General features: G+C 43.2%; 1 protein-coding gene across 4 annotated transcripts in view; it reads left to right on the forward strand.

Annotated features, from left to right (window-relative positions):
• Positions 1 to 21,973, forward strand: part of LOC147692932 (inter-alpha-trypsin inhibitor heavy chain H4-like) — a 563,260-nt gene that overhangs the window by 254,384 nt on the left and 286,903 nt on the right. For 2 of the 4 annotated variants that reach the window (XM_086939190.1, XM_086939191.1), the window contains exon 16: positions 3,415 to 3,441. The exons of the other annotated variants lie outside the window; for them this stretch is intronic. In XM_086939190.1, coding sequence (XP_086795316.1) covers positions 3,415 to 3,441 — 27 coding nt within the window. The remainder of the gene's footprint in view (positions 1 to 3,414; positions 3,442 to 21,973) is intronic. 4 annotated transcript variants of the gene reach the window in all.

Below are 21,973 nucleotides of genomic sequence, written 5' to 3' on the forward strand. Positions count from 1 at the left end.
AATTTCTATATCTAAGTCTATGCCACCACTACTGACATGAAAACTCAGCTCCATAGTTACTTGCTCTAGCTTGCTTGAAATAAAATCAATGTTTTCCTAGCATTCAACCAATTTGACCCATTTTACATGGCACATATCATTCGCAAGAACTATACTTGGGGAGGGCACATCGTTCAATCCCCTGGCAGCCATAGGTGCTTTCCAGTATGTCAAGAGCAGACATAGAGGATTGTGATCGCTCTCCAAGCGAACAACAACCATCATGTCCTCGAGGTGGTTATACATTTCAAGACTTATTAGTATGTAGTCAATTCTACTTACCATGGACCACTCTTGAAAGTAACAGCACCCAGCTTATCCTGCAAAGTCCTGCCATTGGTTGCCCTTAACCCTTTGTTCAAGCAAATTGAATTAATCTGAATTGCCAGCTCAGTCCACCTCTTAACCGGCGCCAGCTCTAATTTGGAAACTCCCCACTGCTTATCTTCTTCATCTGCGGGGTTCCAATCGCCACTTAACAACGGCTCAAAAGTCGTATTAAAATCACCAGCTACAATTAGGATTGCGCAGAGTATCTTTCTATAAGGTCTTCTAGGGCGGCAATTGTCCCTGATTTCTTCCCCCCTGTACTCCTCGCATATATATTGTAGATGTCTACAGATTTAGCCCGTCTAAACTTATGGGTAACAATCTGTATGTCCCTGTGATTTGAAGGGAGCACCTTTACATCAACTTTCAGATCTTGCCTAACCCACATTGCTAAACCCCCAGAAGGTTGCCCTCTTGCACTCTTTTCTGCGGGTACACTATAATTTAAAAACCCCTGGAAGTGCTGTGGTTCAAGTAGCCAAGTTTCTTGAAATAGACAGATATTAAACAGATTGATAAACGAAGCCCATTCTGGACTTTGAATCTTTGCATTCAACCCTGCGATGCTCCATGACAAGATTGAACCACATTTTTCAAAACCATCAAGAAAGTTAGCGTTCATATTTAAGTTTGGGCTTTTTGGGGCACAAGCTGGAATGGGGTTAACGTGGTCCTCCGTTGGCCACGAGATTATCGGTGTGCAGGAACTGTCTGGATTAGGGTCCGAGTACAGACTTGGACTTTCCTCTACAGCACAAACCGTGAGGCCTAAATAGTCACATTTGTCTAGTAGTCAATCATTAAACTCCAAGCCTGAGCAACCCTGTTCTCTTCCAGGTACTCGGTTCCCCATTTCATCCAGCCACTGTTAGGGGGGAGAGGATCTCATTTGAATAACGGAATAATCAGGGGAGCAACTTCTGAATTCTAATTATATCACATTTTGTGCCATATTCGCCTGTTTAAAAATCAATTCAATGCAGTCAGTTTTGCCCCCTTGATATGTTAGCCTTTGAGCCCTGGCAATGTCATCCCTTATCACAGATCCGCAACGCCTAGTATGCCTGATCCAATGAATAGCCTTATTTGTTAGGGAGTCACTTGTTTCTAGATCCTTTCCAGGGCCCAACTCCGGGACATTCACCATATAGATTTTCGACATTTCATTCAAATTGGCATGGTGCTGTAGATCACCTCTATCTACCATAACGGTTTTGCTATTAGTCTGCTGAGACATGCTAGGATTGGCACAGTGTCTACCACTTAGTTTGGGATCACCACTTCTTTCCCTATGTTGTGTTTCCCCTAGTTTTACATTAGGATGCTTAGCAACAATCATGTTGGGTACTTGCGATAACCCTTCCTTTACTCCAGCTACCTTGCTATACAAGGCACCAACCTGTCTCATAAGGCTAGCACTACTTTTGTTAGACACAGTGTGTTGTGCTGCCACATTTTCCTTTTCTAGAGGTGTACCACTCGGTGATTTATTTACCAAACAAGTAGGGCATGGACCACAGCCCAGCATGGCGTTATTTACTGTGGTAGTAAGGCTTTCAATCTTAACTTGCATGCCCTCAACAAGTTTGCATAAGTGTTTGACCACAATGGTCAGAGCTGCACTGTCTTCCTCAGTATCCTTAATAGGAACAAAAGAAACAGGAGAATCAGAAAGGCCCCCCAGTACTGGTTTGCTAGTTCCATATAATACATCACATGTGCTGTGCTGGGTTGTTTGACCTTCAATTACAGAACCACCGCTATCGATATTTGCTAGGGCAGAGAACCTATTTTTACAAAGTATGATTGGATTAATCACAGGGGGACAAATAACTCTGTGCTCTATGTCAATGTTAGTAATCTCGCTATCCCTGCCATCACCTTCCCCTACATCTTTACTCGGCCACTTTGGCTTTTTCCCATGAAACATGTCAGGAACCAATATTGGGCCTTGTTTAATGCCCCACCCCCGATTCTTCTTCAGGGCCCTTGATACCCCTTTCTGGCTTCCGGTTAGGGAGGTGCTCAGACGTAAGTAGGACTCCACATTCCTCGATAAGTTCATCAAATTGGTCCATGACGCAATTATCCCCTGCATGCTTTACTACTTTCTTTAAATGCCTTGGCTTCTTCCCCTTCACCAACACACTTAGGCCCTCCCCCCCTCCCTCCATACATTTCCTTTTCCCCATTATTCAAGTCTGCGTGCTAAAACGCACTCATTCAGAATCAACAATACCTTTATGAAGCAAGGACGAAAAGGGGGGTGGCCCAACCCAGCCTCCTTCAGCCTCTGATGGCCACAGACAGCCGCCCTTTACCCCGACTTAGCCCGGCGCGAGCCCGCGCGAGTCCCACGGGGCGGGAGGAACTAGCATTTTTAAATCCGTCCATGTGAGGCAGGTGGGAGGGGCAGCAACATGTGGCTCAGCCCCTGCTGGCTCCTGGGGCGTCTGGTGCATGTAGTTCCTCCTCGTGGCCCCTGCAGCGATGGCGAACCGTCTCCCGAAAAGCGGGAGACGCGAGCAGTTTTTAAGCACAGGTGAGGCAAGCGGGAGGGACAGCGACCTGTAGTTCAGCCCCTGCTGGCTCCTGGGGCGTCTGGTGTGTGTAGTTCCTCCTCGTGGCCCCTGCAGCGATGTCGAAGCATCTCCCGCAAAGCGGGAGGCGTGAGCAGTTTTTAAGCACAGGTGAGGCAAGCGGGAGGGGCAGCTACCTGTAGCTCAGCCACTGTTAGCTCCTGGGGCGTCTGGTGCGTGTAGTTCCTCCTCGTGGCCCCTGCAGCGATGGAGAAGCGTCTCCCATGAGGCGGGAGGCGCGTGCAGTTTTTAAGCACAGGGGAGGCAAGCGGGAGGGACAGCGACCTGTAGCTCAGCCCCTGCTGGCTCCTGGGGCGTCTGGTGTGTGTAGTTCCTCTTCGTGGCCCCTGCAGCGACGGCAAAGCGTCTCCCTTTCTTTCTTCACGTTTCTGTTAGGGAAAGAGTATTCCAAAGTGCTACAAAAACACAGTTGCCTCCAATCTTGTTTTTATGTTTTTTCCCTTAGGATCAGGAAGGAGCCAGGTCGTAACTGGTAAGTCACTTTAAGTCCACAGCAGTAATTCACATTGCTATGTTATTGACCCTGAAGAGGTATTTGGTTACTTTTAAGTTATACATTTATTCACAGTTTTTTAAGTATGGTTAGCCCAAAGCCTGTAGCGTGGTTTAGGAGGATTTGATTAAAAAAACTAAGTATTTCCAATACTGGCAGGTTCTTTCAGAATACCCTAATAAAAGCATTTGTGCACAGCATTTTGTACATTTTTGCTCCCTGATCAAATTTTGTGCAATTGGGCTTAGATGGTGAAAAAGTCTGTGTGGCTATTTTTTGCATGGCATTGACCTACATTGCAACTTTTTTCTGTGTGCATTTTCTTCCAAATAGAATCAGGAGGAAATTAAGAGCACATAATCCCAGGACTTAGTAAGAATTATGGAGTAACTATGATTTATGGTAATTGTAAAATGGTGCAAATAGAGGTGCATATTAATGTGCCCTTCTGTGTCGCTCCTGCACCATACAACGTGGTGCAAGAGCAACACAAATGTAAAATGAGATTTATGAAGCCACGCAAGGCCACCCTGTGTGGAACTGCGTGGCTTCATCAATCTGGAGTAATGTAAAGCAGCACAAATTGCTACGTTCCATTACTCTGTGTCAGGGAGGCATTTCCATGGATGTTGCGCAGGTGTTCCAACACAACATCGATAGATTTTCACGCATTCCCAGATTTACAAGAACTTGGGATGTGCTAAAAAAGATATTCCTCCCCAGGAGAGGCATAACAAGGAGAAATATCTTTATTGCTCCTCATTTTGTGCTCGTTCTATGTGTGCTCATAGAAAGAAGAAAAGGCCTCTCGGGATTGTTTTTGTGCAGGAAGTAGCCCCTTCCTGCAAAAAACCAACTGGCCTACAATGCAGAAACGCTTGTGCCTGCATTTGAGCTAGGCTGTGAAAACGGTGCCAGTGCAAGGGAAAAGGACAGGAATGCGTCGTATTGGATAAATACGGCACATTCCTTCCCTTTCCCTGTGAAGCAGGGCAGCACAGCAAGGTGACTTGCTATTCGGTGCTACAAAAATCATGAATATACCACAGAGTTTGCATACGATTTGTCCCGTATTACGTCCCTTAAGAAGCTGTTGCTATTTAGTGTAAAAAAAGTGCCATAATTCATATGTAAACCTTGAATGGAAGTGTTTTGTACACAAGACCTAAAAATAATAGGTCTGTTTATCTAGAAAAGGAGTCCGAAAACTGCATCTTTGGGTTCCAAATATGTAACAATGAAAATGTCAGATTTATTGGAGTCTGTAAAAGATTTCCAGGTATTCACCTTGAAGCCTGCAACATTCGCAGTTTTCAGATGTACTCCTGGAATTATTTTATAATTTAGTTTTTATGCTCCAAAAGATCTTCAGATGACTCTCCATTGACACCAGTAAAACCATCACCCAAGCCGTAGTCAGCAGCTGCCTCAATTACGGCAATGCACCCTATGCAGGAATCTCCACCCACCACCTGTAGAGTTGCTAAACCATCCAGAACTCAGCAGCCAGACTCATCCTCAACCTCACCAAAAGGGCCCACATCACCATCCACCGCAGGAGCCTCCACTGGCTCCCGTCCAGAAAACATGACATCTCAATATGCTGACACATGGCTAAAATGCCTTCCACGACCAAGGATCAACATACATCAACCACCTCCTGAACTACTACCAACCCTCCTGACACCTGCGCTCTCCCACCCTCGTGCACCCTCCCCCCATCATGTCAGAGCTACAGCAGAGGTCGCTCCTTCTCCTACCAAGTCTTGGAACAACCTTCATCCACCTCCAAACAGCCTGCTCTCACAGAATTCAGTAAGGTACTTAAGACATGGCTCTTGGAGTGATGGCAGCAGGATTCCAGCACCTGGATGCCCTCTCGGCTGATTAGCCAAACTCTACAAATCCCAATTGATTGAGTGATTTCCATGTAAACATTTTTTATGCAGGCCCTATGTAAAGGCACTTGCTATTTTTTTCTTTTATCTCAAAGGGGAAAGATTTTTAGCTCATAGAAATATTTTCACTACACCTCTACCAATTTTGTAGGTGTTCTATTTTATCATTTCCTGGGAAAGGAACCTTTTCCAGTTTGGCAAGAGGTCAGAGATGAGGTTGTCAATACCAACAAATGAGTATGTTTTTGGGTGTTCACAAACTTTAACGGTATTTCACCAGGCAGGCCATAGTCATCTCCCATTAATGTATCTATTTATTTATAGGTTTTTAGAGGTAAAGAGAATAATTCCCTCACCACTGCATTATATCATTCACCCCAAAAATATTTATGTGACTAAATCCTTCAATTTCTACCGTTTGTGACCGCAAAATAGGTCTGCCCTATGTACATACCCTATTTTGCAAGTTGGTAACGGTTTACTGACTCGCAAAATAGAATTTGCGACTTGCTATTAGGAAGGGGCATGCCAAGGGCGTCCCTTCCTAATAGCGAGTCGTACTTCAATGTGAGATTGTTTTGCTGCCGCAATTACAGCCACAAAACACTTGCAGATTACAAACCATTTTAAAGGGCTGGGCAGCCACTCACAAACAAGTAGGAGTTCCCAGGGAACACTTCCCCTTTGTGACTGGCATTGAAAATATTTTTAAAGAGCAGACCGTGGTCCCACAGACCACTGCCCACTTCTAAAAAATGAAACAGTAATGTTTAATTTTTCCTTTTTAAATGCATCCCATTTTCCTTTAAGGAAAACGGCTGCACTTAAAAAAGAAAATGCTGCTTTATTTAAAAGCAGTCACAGACATGGTGGTCTGCTGATCCCAGCAGGCCACCATCCCTGGGAGTGCAAAATTGCACCTGCCTCATGAATATTAATGAGGCAGGAAACTTGCAACCCGATTAGGAATCGCAAACAATGTCTGAGACACTGTTGTAAATTCCAATTTGTGAGTCGCAAACTGCAAGTCGCAAAACAATGAAGTTTGCAACTCGCAAATTGGAAGGGTCGTACATCTGTCCCTAGGTCCCTTAGTCTCTGAAATGGTGGTTCAAAGGTCTTCAGGAGGTCAGACACCCAATGGATGAGGTTCAGGTCAAGCCTTTGACTTTGGAAGGGAAAGCTCTGTGTGGATGAAATTCGAATTTCACGGCAAAGGAAAGTCTCTAGCCAGCTGGATACTTTTGTCACTTTCTCCCGATAATTTCCATGTTCGCACCTAGGGGGTCATTATGATGACGGGCGGACTTAGTCCGCCCGCCATCATACCGGGACCCGGGACCGCCCACCATAAGGGTGGGGGTTCCGATCTGGGCATTAGGATGCGCCCGCTACACAGGCGGGTGCATCCTGTATATGTACCATTGCGGCGGGCGGAGCAGAAATCTCCGCCCGCCGCAATGGTAAAAGTGCAAGTTGTGCTTTTCTAAGCACGACATGACAGGCACCGCGCGGTGCCTACCATGTTGCACTTAGAAATGCGGAGGGGTACCATAGGTACCCCCCATGTGCACCCCCAAGCCACAGACTCCCAGGGGCCCCCCCGCAGGGAGTCTCTGCATGCCCATTGTAATATGGCGGGTGGTGTCTTAACAGACACCGCCTCCATATTAATCATTTTCCGCCCCGGCCGCAAGGCGACCGGGGCGGAAAACAGGCGGGCAGTGTTTCACACTGCCACGGTCCCCTCCGCCATCCTAATATGGCGGGGGGGAATTGGGCAATAGATATCGGGCGGATTTCCTCCGCCAGGGTGGCGGTGGCCACCGCCAGCCTGGCGGAGGAAATCCGCCCGACATCATAATGGACCCCCTTAGTCTCTTTTTTTTTATATTAGATTCCTCCAGCGGAGTAAGGCTGACAGCTTCTGCTCAGTGTTAACACCTTTTCATTGGATAAGTTTGCAAGGTTTGTCCCAGCACTTTGAAGCAAAAATGTTTCTAAGTTATATGTTTCCCAAGGTGGTAGGAAGAGTGAACTTACACACAACCAGTGGTTCTAGGACCTGGTGTCACAACTCACTCTAGCAGAGGTCAGCAGCAGGGTCTAGGACAGATCCACTTTTTACTGGTCAGCTGGGTATTTGCAGGGAAGGCATCTTGGAGCTTGTTGTGTCCCTGTTCCGTGAACAGGAAGTCAGTCTAATGACCCTTGGAGTCTAACTTTCTGCCCTGGGTACAAAAGGGATCTTCCCATGTCTTGTAAAACAGGTTTAGTCCTCCTATGACCTTTTTCAGATCCAGAAAGTTTTCTGAGGGGGCTATTAGGGATGCCACATTTATGCCTGGCACCAGACTGTGGGTTTGGAGTAACTTCTGGCCCATCATTAACCAATAAGGTAAAGGTTCCCAGCGGTAAACCTATCCACTTTTGCTGCATTTCCTGTGTGCACTACTGCAAACAATGACACAGTGACACCCCTAGCCTAAATCCAAGATGGTAAACCCTATGTGTCCATTCCAGAGGTGTGGCCAAAGTATGAACAACACTTTCCATGTGGTTGCTCTAAAGCCAGTACTGGGTGAAGCTCCCCTCCCAGTGTGATTGAAGCCTGCCTGGCTATGAGAACAAAGAAGGGCCTTCCCAAGTGTCAGCTATGACTGATATAGGACAGGCCTTCTTTCAAGTTAAGTTTCTGAGCACAGTCTGCAGGTTATCCAGTGAAGGGAATAACATCTCTCAACATCCAAGGAATATTTCTCTGCTCTCGGAGCAGTTTCACACCTCCTCAAGGGCTATTCAGTTGTTGGGTGATGGTTGGCACTCATGCAAAATGGCCCCCAAGGTTTTAAGTAGGGAAAAAGTAACTACTGAACAGTACTGTTTCCTTAATAATTATTAACATTTTTAAATTAAATTGGATTTCTAATAACTAATATAGAGCCATTTAATTATATTTCTTGCTGTTTCATAACCATTATTAAATATAATAATGTAACCCACTGTTTTAGTATGGAACAGCCAGCCTTGCCACAATAAAAATAGATTTTGGGGCCTTTTCACTTTAAGGGCATGTCTAACATTACATTTCTGTGATGAGGGCAATCGCCAAGTGGAAGCCACAGTAAACACTTTTTTCTGAGCTCTGTGCAAGGTCCTAGTTAATCCTGACAGTATCCTTTTCAATGGATGGGGAGGAGGCTCTGCAACTGCCAACCTTGTAGAGTATGGTGTAATGGTGCAATGGTGCCAAAGTTGTAGAGTATATATGAGTTGCTGAGAGCTGTGTGCTGGAAGAGCTGTGTTTGTGGTAAGCCTGTGGCCTGGGGTGGCAGCATATGGAAGCAACCAACCTGGACTTGGGTTTGTGTAGCCATGGGTGCATGCAGTACACCAGAGATGTACTCCACAGGCCACGTAAGTGAAGCAGACAACCCATGCTTGTGGAGGCTTTAAGGGTATTAGTACTTGATTTCCGCTGCTGAGATATGGACTGGGCCTAAGGGTAGCAGCTGAGATGTGCAGCCTCTGGGTGCGACCCGTCCGCAACAAACATGGGTGGTCCTAGTTGTCTCATCTACATGCCGTGGACTGCAGATGGTGACTGGGGGTGAGCAAGTCACCCAAGTGATTTGACTTTGCTTGGCTGCAACTTTACTGGCATGCCATGCATGTGGCTTGGACCTGCCTCCTAATGAATTATGGTGCACAGTGTTGGGTAGATTGCTTTCCCATGAACACATCCAGCTTGCGTTCCTTCATGCCTTACAAGGGGCTGGCTGGTGAAACTGTTCTTGCTCTCCTTTAGTGGTGCCAGGGATGTGTCTCTAGTCCGTGGATCTTCTGTGGGCCCCAGTGCCTATACACTTACCACATCTCACACAGCACTCATGAGATTTCTGCTGATCCCCCAGTGGTAGTTAGCTATGTATTTCTCCCTGTTAAAGCCACCAGAAAGCACACTGAACACACATTGAATGAATCTTTTGGTAACACCATGTGGTAGGAGAATCACGAGGCCTGGATCCGACCCAACCCAGCCCTTTATTGTTGTGCTTGGACCATGCTGAATATTCAGGATGAAGCTGGTTCCTGCTTAGGTTTCCCCTTCTGTTGAGGGTCAGGGAGTGGAGCTCTGGACCGGACTGTTTCAGCCTACTTGATTCAGAGGGAGCAACTGTGGTGCTGCTAGGTGATTATACTCACTGCATTGTTATTGCTACTCTGATCTGAAATGTGGCACACTGGGTTGGGTGCTACTAGTAACCTCCACTAGATGATGGTTAAACCCAAGACCAATTAGCCCCTCTCCTCCTTGCACATAATGGAGCACTCTCATCGCCGCAGATAAATACTGGGACACTGTGACACATGAAATCTACAGTAAAGAAATATACAGAGAAATTCAATAGGATACTTCAAGTGATACTTGACACTAAAAGAGCCCTGGAGAGAAAGATTGACCCAGTTACATTTGAGGGGAATCTGCTTAGTGTAGACCACAAAAAGCTGACTGAACGTGTGCATGACAATGAACATGCAATAACTTCAATGCACCCCACAATGAAAGAGTTACATCCCAAAATTCAAACTAAGGTCCAAAGTAAAAGATCACAGGTTGAAGGCTGAGGAATCTGAAGAAAGCTCCAGGGACAACAACATTCAATTCATGCTTTTAGAGCCTGGAATTGTTCCTTGAAGAATGGTTGATGGCCAAAGTTTTGGAAGGTAGAGCGCCAAAGTTATTTTCGATTGATAGGACTCATCCTGTCTCAGGGTGCCCCTCAACTGGGTGCTGCATCATGCGTCATTGTCCTGCAGCTGCTTAATTACAGAGATAAGGACCCACTCTTGCAGTCCTCCAGAACTAAGGGCCTCACAATGGAAACACTAGTAGTGCATTCACCACAGAGATGCAGAAGAAATATAATTCATTTATGGTTGTCAAACAAATCACTGACATAATATTAATGTAAAAATATTGATGAAAAAACTATAGAATGCAAAAATATCGACTCCCTATACTTAAATAGGAAAGTACAAAAATATTGAATAAAAATATTGAAGTTAAAAAGTATAGATGTACACAATATTGATTTGAAAATATATAACAAAAATAAAATATATTAGATAATTAAATATTAATATTATTTTTAACAAGATAAATTACATTTATTGAACATTTTACCTAAATACATCAAATAAACAATTTAAAAATTATATATATATCAATAATTTAAAATAAAATAATAGCCATTTTATAAAAAAATTCAAACATTTAACTAGTAAAAACTAATTAAAATGTACATTTTGCAATACAATAAACACAACAGTACAGAAAATATTGGATAGCGGAATAATTGAATTGACTATTTCAACTCCAGTGAGTGCAACAGTAGGGAAAATGTTGGATAACGGGGGAGTAACAATTACTATTCCCACTCCAGTGAGTACAACAGTAGAGGAAGTATTGGGTAGCGGAGGGGTAAAAATTACTATTCCCACTCTAGTAGGGAAAGTGCTGGATAGCAGAGGGGTAACAATTATTATTCCCACTCCAGTGAGTGTAACAGTAAGGAAAGTATTGGGTAGCAGAGGGGTAAATACTATTTCCTCTCCAGTGAGTGCAACAGTAGAGAAAGCGGAGGGGTAAACATTACTAGTCCCACTCCAGTGAGTGTAACAGTAGAGAAAGTATTGGATAGCGGAGGGGTAATAATTACTATTCCAAATTCAAAGAGTGCAACTGTAGGGAAAATTTAGGATAGCTAGGTGGTAAAAATTACTATTCCCACTCCAGTGAGTTCAACAGAAGGGAAAGAGTTGTATAGCAGAGGGGTAAAACTTACTATTCCCACTCCAATAAGTGCAGCACTAACAAAAGTGCTGGATGGTGGAGGGGTAAAAATTACCATTCACCACTCAAGTGCGTGCAACAGTAAGGAAAGTGTTGGATAGCAGGGAAACAAAAATCAATAATAACATTGAAACAATTGAAAGAATTTAAATAACCTTAAAAATAAATAAACACTATTTGAAAAATATCAGATTAAATATGTTAAACATTAACATTAAATATCTTCATTACATGTAACAAGAGTACAACTATTTTCTAAAATAAATTAATAAACACATTTATGAACAATATTTACTTAAAAGAAGCAAATATTAACAAACAAATAAAAAAACCTTAAATGTATTAGTTTTATTTCCTACCACACCACATCAATAAAACAAAAAGTCATCATTTTTATTTACATTTATTTCCATAATTAACATAATTAATAATGATTTTAAAAATATTATTAATAAAATAATAAACATTCATTGAACACACATTTATTAACACTTTAATATGCACAAAAAACACTTAAAAGGAATTACACAATTACAATAATTAATTACTAATGAACTATTGTTAATTATTTAACAACTAATTATTAATTCATCAATTAAAAATAAATTACTTTGCAACCTTCTCACCATTTACACCTATAAACACCACAACACACACCTAAAATTAATTACACAATTACCATCATTAATTACTAATTAATTAATCATTCAAAATAATTAGCAAATAATTTATCAATACCACCATTTTCACCTATAAACATAACACAAACCTAAAATAATTATACAATTAATATGATTAATTGCCAATTAATTATTTAAATTTAAAAACAATTAATTATTAATTCATCAATTAAAAACTAAATTAATTCTCACCTTTCCCACCATTTTCAGCTATAAACACCACAATAAACACCTAAAAATAATTACACAATTAGCATATTTAATTGCCAATTAATTAATTACTATGAATGAACAACTAAGGGGTCTATCAGGAGGGAGGGTGGATAGCCGCTGCCGGTCCGGCAGTGGCAACCGCCATACCGGTGGCAGCCATCTGCCCGCGATCGAAACCCTGAAAACTACTGGTCCGATTAGCATCGCGGTCTCATTCGCAGCGGTATGATTTTCCGCCCGCCACTTTTGGGCCGCTACAATTTTTGCCGATCAAGGCCGAACACCGCTATCATGATTATGATGCCGGCAGTAGCCAGCCTTTCCACGGCGGTGGAACCGCCATGAAAAGGCAAGCGGAGACATGTTCCGGGGGCACATTGCGGTCCCCCAATGTGTCAGGGGGGGTGTGGGTGCACTGAGCGGGTACCCATGGTACCCCTACATTTCCCTGTGCCTGGCACTGTGCAGTGCCTGCCACGCAGTGCAGGTAGATGCAGGACAAACTCCTGTTAATATCGCGGCGGGGCTGCTGCCAGCAGTGACCGCCGCAATGTTAATGGCTAGAATCCGACCGCCGCAGTCGGATTTCGACTGCGTAGCATCCTAATTGGACCGGCGGTTATGCTGCGGTCCTTCCGGGTTGTCTTTTACTGCTACCATGGCGGTCGGGGAGGTTTTCCACTTGCCATCCTAATAGACCCCTAATTATTAAATAATTAATAAAAATGAATTTACACATTTAAAACTACAACATCTCATTTAAAAATGTATTAATAAATAAAATGTATTCAATAAATTTACTCTAATTAAATTACTTCCCACCCTTTTCCCCTAAAAACTGACAACCCACTACAGTACAAAAACCACAACATTCAAATAAAAAGTAACTACTAAAAATGATCAATACATTTTATATAATTAGATTACTACCCACCCCATTCCCCTATAAACCCACAACCCACTACGGAACTAAAAACACGAAATTCAAACAAAAAAAATATTAACTGCTAACATTTTAACACATGCAATAACAATACAAACAATTCCTATACAAAAAATAGACACATATAAAATATATACTAAAATACATACACATTAATAAAAAATCTATATTTTTAACATCTATGATTTTTCAAACGATATTAAACACTTCGATAGTTTTTACATCAATATTACTTACCCAAAATCGATATTCTTGACCCGATATTTTGTCTGTCGATATTCTTGACCCACAATATTTTTGCCACAATATTTGTGCAAGTCGATATTTTTTACTCGATAAAGCTAACTACAATACATTTGTTGTTCAGCTAAGATGTGCATCCTGTAGGATATCTAAGAAACTGAGAAAGTAATTTATGGGGCTTAGAGAGTTTAGTTAAGGGACAGAAGTGAGGGATCGTTTTCCAAAAACTTGTTTCATCAATCAGTGCAATTAGTTATTGGAATACAGTCAAGGTGCTGCTGTTACTTTTAATATTTTGTTATATTTAATATTTTGTTTATTACGCACTTTCATTGTGTTTATTTTTACTGCTACATCTATATAAATAGGGAAAATACGTGTAAACCTCCACCATTACCTCTTCCATAGTTACTATTGGGAGATCGTCACATACGTAAGTTTACTACTTAGGCCCCGATTCCGATGTCGTTATGAAGGCCACCGAACTGGATTTGGCTTTACCAGATCCGATTCGTAGCTCTTGTTTACAACCGAATCATACACAGGTCTGAATGACCGAGTACGATTCTAATTTTGCATAAGCACCGACAAATTGTTTCCGAACCGCTCTGTACGTCTCGTCCGTAGCCGAATCGTGCCGTGCAATGGAGCCGGATTCCGACCAAGCGAGTACGATGCATGATTCAGAGAGCTGCTTTGCCTCAGTCTCAGCGAGACGAAACGGCTGTTGGAAGTATACTTTGGGGAGGCATAGCAGGACCCCTTCACCCGGGGCCCTCTGATTCTGCCACGGGAATGCCCATGGGACCCCCGATCCAAGCATGCACAGTGTGGCGGTCACCAAGTGGTGTCTGCCACAGAGTGTACGCTTTTCCCCACCCACCCCTTTTTTGCTATGGGAGCCTGTGTACGCGTCTGAATGCATGCTCGCATAGAGTTCAATAGAAGTACTCGCCCTTTAGATCCGAGCCGTATGGAGAGCTTTCCGGATGAAATCGGAATCAGGCCCTAAATGTGAGAGGGACAGGGGGTGGCTGGGAAAAGGGGCATACCTACAACTAAATGGGAGGGGTTTAGGGGGGAGTAAGGAGTGGTTAAGGGGCATGGATGCACCCACTTCAAAAAGAATAAGCCATTAGCTCTTCACAAACCAGTTCTACAGTTACTGCAGCCTAAAGGTGTCCCAAAACAGGAGTAAATTACTACAGCTCAGAGCATTAGCAAAGTTAATCCATCAGGGTGTATGAACAAAAGAATGCAACCCTCTCCAGAAGGACATCATTGTCGTTGATAGAACAAAAGGGATGCCATCCAATTCAGCAAGCTGAATGAACAAGTGTGCTCCTCACAGTTGGGTACCTCCAGGAGCATCGCAGGATAACTTGTGTGATATTCTATGTAACTTTGAAGTAGGTGATTCTGTGCAGCCTCACAGATATCCCATTGAGCCAAGACTCCAAGTGGAGCCGCACGCACCATAAGGCCAATCCCAGAACAGTCCTGCTTATAGGCCATTAAGGGACCCATCAACTGGTCGAAATCCGGGCCTGAAAAGAAGGTATTGGGGAGGCATCAATCCAACGCCCAGGTAAACGCACATCGTAAACCTGAAAAGACTGGTTGCATGCAAATGAAGTACGCAAAGCGGAAGGACAACCCATAAGACACGCTGAGTGTTACCAGTGGTAATGTACCAAAGCATCCATGCATATGGTCACAGAGCAATTGCAGCCGGCCAGGTCTGTACAGAACTACACCGGCATAATAGAAGCAGGATTCCAGCAGGTAATGCCAGTAATAAAGAGAATCCACAAAAGAAGCTGGAAAAGATAGAATGAATGCAGGTATTAAACCAAATATTGTATGAAAAAAAGTCACAAGGCGAGACCCACAGCTGTAAAAAAAATGCGCTAAGGCGTGAGTTTCAGATTAGGGGTGAGCGGGAAATCCGTTACGCCCGCGGATTTTGCGGATTTTTGGGAAATCCGCAAATTTTGCGGATTTCCCGCAAAATCCGCAAAAAAAAATCCACAGACGTAACGGGTTCAAAAGTTGAACCCCCACTCATGGAACTATTTTACAATGGCGCCAGCAAGCTGCCAGCGCCGTTGTAAAATAGTTACAAAGTTAGCTTGCACAGGAACGACTAGATAAAACGAAGCAGGTGCTGCTTTATTTTATCTAAGTGCTTCCTGTGCAAGCTAACTTTGTAACTATTTTACAACGGCGCTGGCAGCTTGCTGGCACCATTGTAAAATAGTTACAGCTCACAGCTCACTCAAGGGACCCCTGCGCCCTTCGGGGCGATTGCATAGTAACACACACATGGTCGCTCGAACTAGTTGATGCTCAAATTCAGTGACTCATTCATTAGCCCAAAAACAATCGTGAGCGTCGTCGAGGCTGGACAGGTGTGCCTTCTTCCCAAATCTACCGTGGAAAATTAGCTGTGATGCTGGATAGGCTTTGCATCCTTGACTTTCACGAGCGCAATACCCGTGCTGTTCCTGTGACCAGGAGCTTCTTTCTCTTCATCTGCTGAACTGATCTTTCTCTGACCTTTTATACACACAAGAGGCACATACCCTACTGGGCACATTGTGTTCGCACGGGTTTCTGCAAGGTCGCGAGCGTTTTGTACAATTTTGCAATTTGCGATATTGTACAAAACCCTCGCGAACTTGCAGAAACCCGTGCGAACATTAAAAAAAAAAAATCCGCGAGGATTCACGGATTTTGCGGATTTTCCCAATCCGCAAATTCGCAAATCCACAAATTCGCGGATTGCCAATCCGCAAAATCCGCCCATGCCTATTTCAGATGCATTAAAAATGTGGTGTATGAGCTCCCCAAAATGTAGTGGGAGGTTAGTGTTCAGACGTGTCTGAATTTCGCTAGCTGTGCTACCCACCTGCAAATTGAAGGTCTATCATGCGTAAGTAAGGGGGAGTTCTTGTTGGAATAAAAGCACTTGCTCAACTTGTTGAAATATGTTTTCAAAGTTGGTATGGAAGGCCAAATAGAGCTATCGAGCTTCCCACGCGGGGGAGGAAAAAGCTAAATTTTACAACAAATCACGCACTATGAAACCGTTGCAATGTACGGTATTCCAGCAAGCAAACCACAGCATACTTGGCTATTTAAAATAAGATAACTACAGTTAGCAAGCAGAGTAAATGTGGGAGTTATTGCGGGAACTGGATTACCTTTTAAAACGCAAGCAAGGTTCGAAGCAAACACATTACAAGCCCTGTGCAACTTTATGTTTGTATAAACAAGGGAATGACCTACTGTAGAATCACAGGTCTCCCCCATAAGGTATACCTCCTTCTTTTCCTGTAAACATCTGTATGTGAAAGGCAAAGACCACAATTCATGCAGAAAAGCTCTACCCAGCTCTACCCAGAGGTTCAAAGCGGCCTAGCAGGTAATGTTTCATACAAAAGCTGAATTCAAAAAAAGAGAAAGGTAGAGATATCAGTTCATGAATTAGCCAAACAGCAGAGTCAGTCTCCGCCACAAAGAAGGGTGTAGGTTGCATCTTTCATGGACATAAACTGCTGTTTGTCAGTTAAAGTGAATGGCAAAAACAAAGCAGACGCATTTAAATAATCCCATGGAACTTTTCCCATTTTTAGAGTTTGTAAATTCCATGCGAATTGCATCACAGAACACAATTGATTTTGACCATGATATAACAATGACACATTTTCTTGTACAATATCAAACAGAAGAAACAATAATATCCAGTGTTTAAATGCGGGAAGACAGTGTGGTAATACTATTGTCAACAACAACAAGAACCTTTTATATGTTTGCTTGGTCAATTTCCGGCAGAGGTGACACTGCTCCAATCTGCGAAAGTTTCCATATTTCATTGTAAGCTGCGTAAATGAACCTCTTTGTTCTAGGGACCTTGGCTCCCAATGCAAAGTCTGCTAAATTGATGTTACTCAACAAACACGATAAGTGTTGTTTAACGGATAACAGTGTAGAGTGCTGCAACCACTGTTGACATTTTTTCCCAATCGAATAGGTTGTCACCAAATGTGTATCTGGAAATCTTGGGTCGGGTCTATCTTGCATATAACCCAAAGTAGTGTTATAGGAACGGAGTTCAGAGGCATTCAAATTTGTGTGCCACACAAGCCAACCTAAAGGATCTGCTTCAGCGACATTAAATGTGTTATTTTGAAAAAAAGCTTGTAAGACATCAATGGTATAATTCGTATATGAGCGCCAATTATTATATTCAGCTAAAGAGGAAATGGCAGGGACGTTCAACTTCTTTGCAGTTGCCAAACTAAAGCAAGTTGTTTGGTACACTGTATCATTTAAAAACAAAATTTGTGCTGGGATGAGGCAGGCATGATGTAAGGCTTCAGTACCTTGCACCTGCCAGTTCTTAGAACCCCAGATTGATTTTAACTCAATGGTGGCCTTCCAGTGATTATAACCCCTTACCAACAGATCATGTCTGAAAGAACTTGAATAAATTGATTTTGTGTGGGTCAGCATGACTTGGGAGTTGAAGAAATATTTAATTTAAAATATAGTACTCAGGTGTTGATCTATCAAACTCTGTGAACTATATACATTTCTTTCTAAGTGCCTTCGAACTTCCTGTTAACGGTGTAGGGCATTGTTCCCACTGTGTGTATTGTAAAAGAGGCCGTAATGTATTAGTCTTATGTAGGAAAGGATGCCCATAATATTGATAACAGAACAAATCGGCAGAATTGGCAGAATTTAAATTTAAATCTTCAGCATTAAAAGCAGTATAATACTTCAAATATGAATACAATGATTGTATTGCATGCACATCCCAGTCATCTGAATGTATGTCCTGTGTTACCACATCACCCATGGAGACACAAAATACATATGGCACGTTAAGGATTTCTGTCGGACCAATGACCTGAAAATCCACTTTATCCCAAACGATGCCATCTGCAACTGGGAATGCTGAAATGTTAACAAGAGTCTGGTCACGCTTCATGATGTGGGAAGATGAGTGGGGAGCCAAAATACCAATAACCAAGTTCACAGCAGAGCGTTCTGGTAAGTAGTGACCATTAATGAGTAGGAAAAACACTATTAAATAACCAATTGACATGAAGAGAAAAATCAGGCTGAGTACCAACCAAATGTATGTCCAAAGAGGGACTAAGTATGTCTGTTTAAACCAGGAGACAAAAATATGCCAATTTATTTGGGCCAAATGAAGAGGTGTAGGACGAGTCATAAGAAAAGTTGCCATGCTGTAAAGGACGTTCGGCCAATCCATGCAAGAACTCTCCTGTGGGGTATGCATATTCAATTGCCTTGTTGCAGGAAGAAGCAGGAGGGACAGGCAAATGGTCAACAATCGGGTCCATCTTGATAACAGGATCGTGTGGTGAGTTGAAAGATGCGCCAACCCCGGGATTGTTTGAAATTGTGGGTCAAAAAACTGTAGGTGTCACACTATTCAGAATCGGCCAGATGTTGTAGCTTGACATTGTCTACTGAGATGTATCTGTTGACTTTGCAACCAGGGAGTGGTGGTAAAATGACTGTACAAGCACCGTTCAAGCCAAGGACTGGAACCAGTGCACGATAAGAAGGACCAACTTCTTTTTTGTTCTCCAAATTCTCTCAGACCAGATCACCAATTTTCGGAAGTCAGACGGCTACAGGGAATCAGCAGTGCAGTATCAGTGGCAGAGGGCAAATGGTCAGTTGCAAGACTGTCACAGTCTCTTGTAGGTCATGTAACATAACAGAATGATTATTTATGTCAAAGGTTGCCGCAGCCGCTGCCGTTATGTAAGACTCTAGCTGTCAAAGATTGCTTTAAGTCACGGTTAATCTGTTCCACAATTGCATTGCCCTCAGGCCTGTATGGAGACGAAAACTGCACCTGCACTACCAAAGACTTCACCACGTCCTTGTACACCTTAGAGGCGAATGTTGGACCTTGGTCAGAATGAAAGGTGCCACAGGCAATGATCCCTACAAAGACACGCAAATCCCTGATCACATTTCGAGCATCAGCACAGCATTGTGGCCAAACCCAAAGGAATCGAGTGCACGAATCAACTGCAACCAAAAGGTATTTATATGCAGTATCTGAAGAAAATGGACCGCAGTGATCTAGATATACACAACCAAAAGGTCAATTTGAAATGCATAGCTGTGTTTGTGGTAGACGTGTTACCGTAGAAGGCTTAAGTTGTTGACAGATGTCACAAGAAAGTACATAATTACGGGTCTGTTTATATGACCTACGCCACCAGTAATGTTGCTGCAAGATAGAAACTGTCGCAGACACTCCGGCATGGAAGAGGTGTTGCGCAGCGGCCAGGGCGACTGACGCTGGACGCTGGGGATCACGGTTCTATTCCCGGCACCAGCGGCAGGGGTCTGCCCAGCACCATGTGACTCTGGGCAATAGCTTGCTTAATCTTCCCGACGGCCCCCAGCGACGGGAAACCTACGGGTAGCTGTGCGCTTTACAAATACAGGTTTATTATTATTTATGGGCTGAAGCCATGCCTTCGTGTGCGGCCTTGATCAAAGAGTATCTGCTGTCCACGTTGGGAATCAGACGATCACTAACGTCCGGTATCTGTCGCAAAAGGAACTTGTTCAGGAGTTCACTGATAAGAATATTTGTAAGGGAAACCCTTTAGGTAATTAGTGCCCTTCGTAGTAAGTGCTATAGCTGCCAAAATCTCATTATCAGTCTTATTCATGGACCTTGTAACGGCTGCTACGGAACACATGGCTACTGCAGATTTGGCTGCTTCATCATCCAAAGGATTACCAAGAGCATGTGTTCCCACACGCTGATGGCCAAGAGTATGCATAACATGTGTGAGGGGATAATGTTGTTTAAGATCTGCCACTCAACTCAAAGCATTTTATGCTTATTTGCGCTGCCTTCAAAATCTCGATAATCCTTTTGAAACCAAAAGAATAAGGGGCATATTTACAAGGACGGCTGTAAAATTATTGCCGCTTTAGCGGTAGGAAACTGCAGCTAAAGCGGCGATACTGGGCTTGATAGTAGGCTCTTGAGAATTCCAGAGAATTCCAATAGAAGCCCATGTTCTGGTGTAAACCTGGGCTTCTATTGGAATTCTCAAGAGGATATCATCAAGCCCATTATCGCCGCTTTAGTGGCAGTTTCCTGCCACTGCGATAATTTTAACACCGTCCTTGTAAATATGCCCCTAAGTTGTCATTGAAAGACTGAACTCAGTAACTAGAATCACACACAATGAGAATAGACACATTTGGATCTGCAGACTCGAGAGCAAGAACCAGAGTACGCAGCTCAGCCATTTGGGCAGTGCAGTCTCCAAGCTCCTCTGTATGCACTATATTAGACATGAATTCTCCTTTCACTATTGTACCAGCTACAATAGCACAAGCTGCTGAATAAGCATGTTTAGAGCCAGTTGCGTCGAGCCATTGGTGTAAATTATACATGTGCACTTCTCTAAAGGAAGCAAAGACAGAGGAGGGGGATGAACGTGTTCATACTGCAAGAACTCCTGGGTCTGAAGAGAGGGGTCAAAGATAAACGTGACATCAAGAGACGTCAAAGAAATAGCCCATTGTATCCAATGGGGATGTAATGCTTTAGAGTTTCTCACACTCGCCTTAGTCACTGCTTCTAAAGCTGGGAAAGGAGTAACCACCAAAATGCATTGCCCCTGCGCCAGTGCGCGTTCCTTCAGGACCGCCATCTGCACAGCTGTTAAAATGTTTTCAACAGTGGAAAACTGCATTTCGTCCGAAGTGTACAAATGTGATTTGTATGCAATAGGTACTGTGTTACCTTCATTGTACCTCAAGTAAGTGAAACCCACTGCGCCTGGCATGATTCGTGTCACCAGGTTTGTGTGGTTATCACGTGTCAACAGGTACTTAGATTCAAGAAGATCAGACTGCAAAGACTGTTGTATAGCTGAATGTTACGGAAGCCAGCTAGCTTTTGAAAATGTAGCTTGTATCAAGGCATGAAGAGGCTGGATATACTGGGCCTAATCGGGAATGTATGACCGCACGAAATGTAAAAATCCCAGCAAAGACTTAATTTTCTTCAGAGTAGATGGAGACTGCAAATGTGCAAATGGACGCATTTCTCCAGAAAGTGGGGTGCCAAGCCCCTACCTTCATTATTGAGCTCATAGCCCAAAAAGAACTCTGCATAACAAGCGATGTGTGATTTTGTAAAGTTACATTTGTAACCATACTGCACAAACATAAGTATGATGCGGTCAAAACGGCATAGATTTGGCCATAGTTCGTTGTCTGTCAGATAAATATTGTCAATGCGGCGAAAAGCCAGAGGCTATTTTTATACCCCATAGGTAAACACTGTTTTCCACTGACCGTGAATGCCGTCCATTGACTGCATTAAGGGGACAGGTTATGGCTATAGAAGCCATTGGAAATGACAAGTGCTATTTTATATTTCTTACGAACAAAAATTTCTACAAGAGCAGAGCTATGGGTATTCTGTACCGCAAAAGTACGACAATGAGAGTTCAAATGCCAGTAGTCAAACACAATGCAATAAGAACCATCGTTTAGAATATCAGAAACTGGACCTTTAGCTTCCCGCCTGATCGGATATTGGGGTTGAGGTTGTGGCATAGACCGCAATGGAATCTCATGTGGCGGA

Source organism: Lissotriton vulgaris, chromosome 9 (genome assembly GCF_964263255.1).
Source record: "Lissotriton vulgaris chromosome 9, aLisVul1.2, whole genome shotgun sequence".
In the NCBI taxonomy this organism is placed as follows: Eukaryota; Metazoa; Chordata; class Amphibia; order Caudata; family Salamandridae; genus Lissotriton; species Lissotriton vulgaris.